General features: G+C 31.4%; 1 protein-coding gene across 1 annotated transcript; it reads right to left on the minus strand.

Moving 5' to 3' along the window:
- Positions 1-310: 310 nt before the first annotated feature.
- LOC139899908 (uncharacterized) lies at positions 311-994 on the minus strand. The gene has a single exon (XM_071882733.1). It carries the CDS (start codon positions 992-994, stop codon positions 311-313), a length of 684 nt encoding a protein of 227 aa, XP_071738834.1.
- Between the last annotated feature and the right edge of the window lie 9,309 nt (positions 995-10,303).

Below are 10,303 nucleotides of genomic sequence, written 5' to 3' on the forward strand. Positions count from 1 at the left end.
CATTTTAGATGTTTGATTTTTTTTTTTTTTTTTGAAAAGCAAGAATTTTATTACTCAAAAGTTACATATACACGAAGGTTTGCAAAGTTAGCAAACCGTAGTTGTCTAAAAGAATACACGATAAGACTAAACGCAATTTAATCTACACTAAGCCAAGATAGGATCTAGGATCGATTAGCCAAGTGTTCCAATCAAGTCTTCGTTTCTTCAATCTTTTTGAGATCCACTCGAAAGCCTTTAGTTGAATTTCGTTTAGAGCTACTGGTGGATTCCAACTTTTCCCCCGAAATATCTTCTCGTTACGGTTTTTTCAAATTAAATAAGCGCACACCCACTCAACCGCTTGCCATATTTTCTTGCCGAGAGTTGATGCGGAAGTGGGACCATTACCTCGAAAAAGTTCATCAATACTAAAGTTTGCCATAGACCCGAAGCCCCACCAATCGAACACTCGATCCCAAACATCCATCGCACACTTGCAAAAAATTAGGGAGTGATCAACGGTTTCTAAATCATCGTCACATAGTGGACATCTTACACTATTCAAGTCTATCCCCCTCTTGTCAAGCTCTTTCATGACGGGAAGCCTCTTTTGACGGGCCCGCCACACAAAAATTTCCAATTTTTTTGGAACAAGATTGTTTCGCAAGGTTTCAAAAAGTCTTGGATCTTCTTCAATTAATTGATTATCAATTACAAGGGATAGAGATCGAATCGTGAATATACCCGTATGTGCGATTTTCCAAAAACACGTATCACCTCCCTGGACAGTGAATTCGTAATTTTCGATCAAATTGTTGAGGTTGTCGAGCTCCCTGCTTGTCCTTCTCGATGGTAATCTCGTCCAGTTGCCCGATAGCCTGTTAGACGTTGTAGTGACCACGACCCGTTCCCTGATTGCGGCATCTTTTTCTACTTCCAATCTAAACAGTCGTGGGAAAAGGCCCGAGAGCCTAGCTTCTGTTGCCCACCTCGAATTCCAAAAAGACAGCATCGAATCGCAGCTCAATTTCTTCACGAATGATTCTCTGAAGTCGATGCCAAGCTCTTAGATGTGTGTACCTACCAAAATAATGTTCCTCCAAGTAGTCGGTTTTAGAAAACGAATTGCTTCATTCTCTAATTCCAAACCACCACAAGGACCATAAATACTACGAATAACGGTAGTCCAAAGTGAATCGGTTTCGGTATTAAACCTCCACCACCACTTTCCCAATAAAGCGAGATTTTTACTTTTTAAAAGTCCAATATTTAACCCCCCATTTTCGTAAGAGGTAACAACATTTTCCCATTTAACCCATGAAATTTTTGAATTGACATCCGACCCGCCCCAAAAAAACTCACGCCTCACACTCTCAAGAATTTTTAACACACTAGCCGGAGCACGAAAAATCGAGAAAAAGTACAATGGGAGGCTACTAAGGACCTACTTAACGAGGACCAATCTTCCCCCAAAGGACATCGACCGCATTTTCCAAGAAGAGAGTTTTCCTTTTATCTTATCAATGATCGGATTCCAACTACAAGCTTTGCTCATTTTTGCACCAACCGGGAGACCAAGGTAAGTAAAAGGAAAGGAACCGACTTGACAACCCATGCTACTAGCGAAGCACGAACTTTCATTCTCACTTACCCCGATCCCATATAAGCAACTTTTTTGAAAATTAACCTTAAGTCCCGATGCCAACTCAAAACACTTTAAGAGGTGTTGCAAGTTTTGAAGGTTTTCTCGACTCCACTCTCCTAGGAAAATAGTATCATCCGCATATTGGAGATGCGAGATTTTCACATTATCTTTACCGATCTCCACTCCTTTGAAAAGCCCCTTCTCAACCGCGGCTTTTGTTAATATATTAAGACCTTCCGCAGCTAAGATGAAAAGAAAAGGAGATAATGGGTCTCCTTGACGAATGCCTCGTTCCAAATTGAACTCACTTGTGGGAGATCCGTTGACAAGTACCGAGATACTAGCCGATTTGAGACATGTATAGATCTATTTCCTCCATTTTTAACCAAACCCCATACTTTCCATAACTTCCAATAAAAAGCTCCAATTTAGGCAATCGAAGGCTTTCTCAAAATCAACTTTAAATAAAATGCCTTTACGTTTCGTGTTCCTAAGATAATCAATACATTCATTCACAATCAACGCACCATCTAAGATGAATCTACCTTTTATGAAAGCGCTTTGCTCCGATCCAAATAACGAGGAATGACCTTCCTAAGCCGATTTGATAATATTTTTGCAATGATCTTGTAATAGCTACCAATGAGACTAATGGGCCGAAAATCACCAAGTCCAATGGGATCGGACTTCTTTGGGACTAAAGTGACAAAAGAAGCATTACAACCTCGCGAAATCTCCCCATTTTCCCAAAACCAAACAATTGCATCCATGAGGTCGCCTTTTATTGTTTCCCAGTACTTCTTATAAAATCTCATATTAAAACCATCGGGCCCTGGTGCTTTGGAACTCCCACACTCGAAGACGGCATCCTTTATTTCTTTCTCACTAAAAGGTAATTCAAGTGCCACGCTTTCATCCGAAGTCAGACAAGGGTAGGATAAGTCTTCCAAACTTGGTCTTGCCATATCAAGCTCCCGAAAGATATGCCTGAAGTGATTTAGAACTTCACTTTTAATTGCCTCGGGTGAATCATTCCATATTCCATTAATTCTCAAACCTCTTATGTTACTCTTATTGTTTTTCCTGTTTATGATCGAGTGAAAGAACTTAGTATTTTCATCGCCTTCCAAGATCCATTTTACCCTTGCTTTTTGTTTCATCGTCTTTATCTTAACCTTCTCTTTTTCAAGCCATTTTTTCTTACACTCTAGCCAATCGAACCTTTCATTATCACTAAGCAGATTATTCTCGGCCTTTAACTCATAGTTTAATGTCATCAATTTTAAAGCTTCAATCTCTCCATCAAGACCACCGAAAGTATTCACACTCCATTCCTTTAGTGCCTTTTTAATGTTTTTCAATTTATTTCGGAACATACAATCCTTTCGGTTGATAATTGGAACATCAAGGGCCCAAGAATTATATATTACCTCGTCAACACCAACTTCATCAAACCAAGCATCAAACACCTTGAATGGCTTCGGACCGAAGTTCTTTTCTTCATCTTTTAACATAATCGGACAATGATCGGAGAATTTTCTATCAAGAGCGATTGCCGAGATATTCTTCCACGAATTGTAGAACTTTTCAGTTACAAGGAAGCGATCAATCTTACTAAACTTTAGGCCATCATCACTAATTCTCGTAAAGTTCCTACCTCCTAAGGGAATTTCCATCAAGGAGTTTTTCGCTATGAACTAATTAAATCTTCTTGCCATATACTCCACAAACTCGCAATTTAGTCTATCACCTTGCTCTCTAACCTCGTTGAAATCACTACATAGGTGTTTGATAAAATGTTCAACTGACTAGTTTCTTAGTCGGATTATGTGATTCCACGGGTCATTAAACTAAATAACCTTAGCATTTACGTTCACTTAATACCTATAACATATCATTAAACTATTTCGTTTAAATAAACTCGTGGTTTCACGAGTCATTTCACTAGTAAATAATTATTATCCAAGCTAAAAAAATCAAAAATAAAGAAAAAAAATTAAGCCCCTCATAATGATGTCATTAAAATCATATAATGATGATGTCATTATTAGGTTAATTCATTTGTTAAGAAAAAATCAAAAAGAAAAAGAAAAAAATCTAAGCATGGTGGGTGATGTCATTAATCTAAATAATTTTAAATTAAAATTAAATCTTATTAATTAACTATTTTTATTAAATCTTATTAATAATTATTTTAATTATAAAAATTAAATAATTTAGAATTATTTTAATTAATTATTTTGAATTGAGTACGAGAAAGTATAAAAGCTAGGTAGAAGGAAACCAATTCTAAATTTATATATTAATTTACACTCTTAAAATAAAATAACAACTAATATTATCTCTTATGATTGGATGTGGATTGTTTAATATGCATTTTAGGTGTTTGATGAAATGTTCAACTGACGAGTTTCTTAGTCGGACTTTGTGGTTCCACAGGTCATTAAACTAAATAACCTTAGCATTTACGTTCACTTAATATCTATAACATATCATTAAACTGTTTCGTTTAAACAAACTCGTGGTTCCACGGGTCATTTCACTAGTAAATAATTATTATCCAAGCTAAAAAAACAAAAATAAAGAGAAAAAAATTAAGCCCCTAGATCTATCTTTAGACTGGGGCGTGTCAAAGCCCATAGATCTATCTTTAGAATTCGCGTCAATTAGAGGCCAGTTCACTAATTCTTAGATTACCAGACTAAAACAGGGATATCCGGTATAATAATTCAGTCGTAGAATGTTTTTAAGTACTTGTGTCTATTTCGTCAAACATTTATAAAAGCACCGCATGTATTCTCAGCCCAAAAATGTATATTGCGAAAGCAATTAAAAAGAGAGCAAATGAAACTCTCGATACGATATTTTGTAGAAAAATATGCATACGACGACACTGAACAAGTGCAAGGTTGGCCCCGGATTCACGAACCTATATCAGTTATATATATTAAGACATATAATAAAAATTAAACAAGTTTATATTGTAATGACCCGTCCTAATCCATAAGAACGAATACAATAACATATGATTACATCGCGAGGTATTTGACCTCTATATGATACATTTTTCAAACATTGCATTCATTTTTAAAAGATAAACTTTCTTTACATCGAAAATTGACAGGCATGCATACCATTTCATAATGTCCAACTATAAATGATCTAATCTGTCATTTACTTAATAATAATCTCTATTGAACTCAATGACTTGAATGCAACGTCTTTTGAAATATGCCATGATTGACTCCAAGTAATATCTTTAAAATGAGCAAATGCACAGTGGAAGATTTCTTTAATACCTGAGAATAAACATGCTTTAAAGTGTCAACCAAAAGGTTGGTGAGTTCATTAGTTTAACATAATCGATCATTTTCATCATTTTAATAGACCACAAGATTTTCATTTTCATTTCTCATAAATATACGTCCCATGCATAGAGACAAAAATATCATTCATATGGATTGAACACCTGGTAACCGACCTTAACAAGATGCATATAGAATATCCCCATCATTCCGGGACACCCATCGGACATGATAAACTCGAAGTACTAAAGCATTCCAAATTCCAGAATGGGGCTTGTTGGGCCCGATAGATCTATCTTTAGGATTCGCGTCAATTTGGGAGTCTGTTCCCAAATTCTTAGGCTACCAAGCTAAAAAGGGGCATATTCGGCTTCGATCATTCAACCATATAATGTAGTTTCGATTACTTGTGTCTATTTCGTAAAACATTTATAAAAATTGCGTATGTATTCTTAGCCCAAAAATATAAAGGGTAAAAAGGCAAAATGAAACTCACCATACTGTATTTCGTAGTAAAAATACGTATAACGTCATTGAACAAGTGCAAGGTTGGCCTCGGATTCACGAACCTAAATTAAGTATATATATTTATATGTTGGTCAATATTTGTCTAACAAATTAGGTTATGTCATAGTGTACCACAATCCTAATGCTAGAGACTAATATGCAAAATTCAACAAAAGTCAATTTGACTCAAAAATAATTTTCAAAATTTATACATGATTATTATATAGTTTAAATATCATCGTTTTATATTTTTAAATATTTTTAAAAGATTTTATTAGAGTAAATAATATAATTGATTTGTTAATAAATAACATTTTATATAGAATATACCTTTATATATCTTAAGTAATAAAATTTATAAAGTTCATTTAATATCATAAAAATATAATGATAGGTATTATTAATGAAATTATATTACGTGTAATAAATTATCTTTGTATGACATATTCATTTGATAAAATAACATTGATAATAATAATAAGTAAAAGTTGTATTATTTTGTAATAATAATAATAATTATTATTATTATTCTATTAATAAAAATATCAATATTTATATTTACTAAAAGTGATATTATGATAAAACGATAATTCTAATTATGATAACTTTAATATTTACGATAATTTTTAATATTAACTTTAAAATAATAACTCTATTTAAAATGATAACAATAATGATATTTTATAATAACAATGACATTTCTATCAAAATGATAATTTTCGTTAAAATAATAGTTTTAATACTAACGATACTTTTAATAATAATAGTAATAATAAAAATAAGAACGGTAATTTTATCTAAATCAATATCTTGCAATATTTTAATTTCATCATGATACTCATACTCATTATTTCCTAATCGATTCATTAAATAGCTTTTAATCGTCTTTTATAGCGCGTTCATGTTAATGATAATAATAGTAATCATATTAATTAGGTGTTACTAATATTAGTTTTTAATTATAATAATACTAATGATAATAAGTATTATGATAATATTAATGATAATACTTAATTATAACTTTGATGATAATAACGATAGTAATAATAATAAAAATAACAATTTTTAATGATACTACCTTTTATTGATAATGATAATAATAATAATAATAATAATAATAATAATAATAATAATAATAATAATAATAATAATAATAATAATGATAATTAGATAAAAACTATCACGATGGTAATAACGATGATAATAATAATTATTTTTAATAATAATATAAAAATTCAATTGACTATAACTTCTAATCCGTTCATCGAAATCATTCGATATCTAAATGAAAAGTTCTTAATTTTTCGCTAGCTTTTCAACGACATGCATATCTTATACCTTATCTCAACCGCATATGTAACTAATTCAGGATTCAACATAACATATCTAATGACCATATCAAAAGTACAAGCATGCATAATCCTATATACTCGAGCACTAGTCAGGGATACACTATTAATATATAAAAGTTAATTTATGAGTGCTCACGTATCAATATTGAGATTCAATATTGCAGGAATGGTACGTAGATGCAATGAAGATGATAAACACTAGGTTAACCTTACGAACAACACTCATGAACCACACCCATGAACCACACCCATAACCTCCATAGCTATAACTCGTAATTTCCTTAGCTCTATCCCACTCCTAAAATCCGTTTTTTTTTTGAAATAATTCGCTCATGACCTTGTCGTAGTATTTTATGTATAATATTAATATTAATACTACTACTAATAATAATATGATTAATAATAATATTAATCTTAATAATAATAATAATAATAATAATAATAATAATAATAATAATAATAATATAATTTAAATATATAATACGAAGTAATAATAGAGAAAGAGAGATTGAGAATGAGAATGAGAATGGATACAATGGTACTAAAAATCGAATGACTTTATAGAAGTCTTTTTTTTTACGCGCAAGTAACTTCCAGCTCATAACCATTTTGTGCTTGCCGACACTCGTAAAATCATGTGAGTAATATAAATAATATTATTTAATATATAATATATTTAATCTTTAGAATTAATTAAATATTATATTATATTCTCGTGCATGGTAAAAATGTAATTTTTATTCAAATAACTCGTACGTTGTCACTCGACTCATGTACCACTTTCACTTTTTCGAACGCACTTTCGTACGCTGAGAAAACTAGCCTTTTAAGTTTAGTGACTCGTACCATTATCAAATTTTAGTTTTAGTCATTGATAAATTATTTTATGGAAAATGTAACTTATATAATTTAGCGTTGTGGTCATTTGCTTCTATAAATCAGGGACTCGTTGTTTGTCAAAAAGTATTAGTTTAAATCAGAACGTCTTATGACTAAGTTAAAATATATATATATATTTTATTTAGAATTGTAAATTTGTACATAATATATATACTTGAAATATTTATCTAATGATATAATATTTAGTCTTTCAAACTAATTATATTTCAAAGTTCGTTTTATATAATTAAACTCATTTTAAATAATAGTAGTTATTTTACCAAATAATATTTTTAATATGAAAACTAAATAGTTGATTTATCAAGGGACACGATTTAATCAAAGTAAAGTACACTTTTGAAATTTAAAACAGAAATGATTGCTAACTTTTGACTAACTCTCGTTAATGACACTTTTGTAAATCACATTTACCACATATTCCGGATACCGTTAAAAAGGAAAGGTTTTCTAAATCAAAGTGGACCTCTCAACGGAGACTCGAAATCATACAATGTATCTGATAAATCAATTATTTGATATTATCTTCTAATTGTATTGATAAACATATTGAAACAAATGCGCTCATGTAAAACATTATACGTCTAATATTTTGTTAATATTTTCAAGTTATAACATATACATATATACATATATAATCATATCCGTTCATATAATGGTTTGTGAATCATTGTAATTTGGTCGAGGTTAAATGAATGTATGAACACAGTTTACATTTCTCGAAATTCAATTTAACAAACTTTGCTTATCGTGTCGGAATAATATAAAGATTAAAGTTTAAATTTTGTCGGAAATTTTCGAGTCGTCACAGTACCTACCCGTTAAAGAAATTTCGTCCCGAAATTTGATCGTGGTCGTCATGACTAACCATAAAAATGTTTTCATGACGAATATAGGTCGATAAATAGAGTTTTATCTTTATTGAGTAATATGGATAAAACAATTTGATTACGCGAAGAGTATTAGTGAAACTATCGCAAAAGAGTGAAATGAGAAAGGTAAAGTTTCGTCATATCTTTTGACATAGACAGGTTGATTTCTGAAGTTCAAGAGATTTGGAGAAAATCTTAGTAACAAGATTTGCTTAAAGAAATTAGGATCCTCTTTAAATGCGATCATCCATTTTGATTGCTCTGTCGGAGATTTTCCTATAAATCCACCTCCTTCGTTTCCTTACGACTCACATCTTCTATTCTTTCTCCCTCAACTCATATTTTAAAGTATTTGTCAATATGCTTCATCCAGTTCTAATTCTTGATATACTTCTAACCTTCATATCTGTCATTCTCCTTTTTCATCTACCACCGGAGGATTTTGTTTACTTTTACTATTACCTTGGGGTTATAGTAATTTTAATTCTCCCGTGCCTTTACATTGCAATACGTATTGATATGCACGGTTTGTAATTTACGTGTTGTTGTCGAGATTTATATTTTCTTTTATATTCAAGAGTTCCATACTTTTGTCTCCTCTTCCCGACTTCAAGTCAAGCGAATAACGGTCCAGAATTCGTAGGTATGGATTTCGAAATGAATATAGTTAATGTCCTAAGAAAGAAATTATAATAGTACGGTCTTGATTTGTCAAATTACCAGAATACCCTGGAAATGACCGAATCATCAAGAAAATATTTTCTTGATATTTTAGAGGTTAAATAGAATACAAGAGTCGTGTAACATGGCACATGATGACGTTATGATCTATGAATCATCACGTTCTATTTAGAAACTCATCATGACTTACTGTAATATAATCACATTAATCAAGTGTCATTATATTATACTAATTCATGCTTCAGTTCCCAACACTACTTTAAAATATTCTTATTTTAAACTCGAAGGTTTCAGAATTTAGAAACTAAAATAGTTTCTTTTATGATGTAGCACAGATAACACGAGGAGATAAATAATTTCAGATAAGAATAGCTATGAAAGTATCTTCAGAAATATGAAGGATATTTATAATGAAAGATACGATGATATCTTAGAATTTCTAATATCAGAGGATGATGAAGAATATTATCCGCAGGGGTTTAGAGTCAGGAACAAGGTATTCGTTAATGACTTCAGCAGATACTGAATCATTTAGATTCTTTGAAGGCAGTTTTTGTCCTTGTGATTTGCCCACGACTTCCTTCATACTTTGCTCAATCCGTTTTTCAGTACCAAATTCTTAGTTTGGGCTTTTTCCAATCTACTATTCTTTATTATCAAACTTCTGACCATAATTGATGTCTACAGTCCTTACCACTTCATCAGTCATTTTCAAAACTTCATAGTACTGATTCGTAGGCTGGGGTGTTTTTCAGAAACTTCACATTCGAAGTATGTAAGTTTAGGAGATAGACGTTATATGTATATACATAACTGTTAAAATAGAAACGCTGCGAGATTTCAAAATACTGATTGCTGGTTCCCGGTAATTGGTATGGCAATTCTTGTTTCAAGATGCGGATGAGTAGATGATGGGTTTTCATAAATAATATAAATATTTTTCAGAGAGACTAAAACCGAAGTTGCTGGTACATCTGTTGATAATATGGTGGAATATAAAAGGTTCTCCGGTAACAAAAGGGTAATCGTATATATCAGAGTTATAATAAGGCTACTTTGAAT

The sequence above is a fragment of the Rutidosis leptorrhynchoides genome, chromosome 3, assembly GCF_046630445.1.
Source record: "Rutidosis leptorrhynchoides isolate AG116_Rl617_1_P2 chromosome 3, CSIRO_AGI_Rlap_v1, whole genome shotgun sequence".
In the NCBI taxonomy this organism is placed as follows: Eukaryota; Viridiplantae; Streptophyta; class Magnoliopsida; order Asterales; family Asteraceae; genus Rutidosis; species Rutidosis leptorrhynchoides.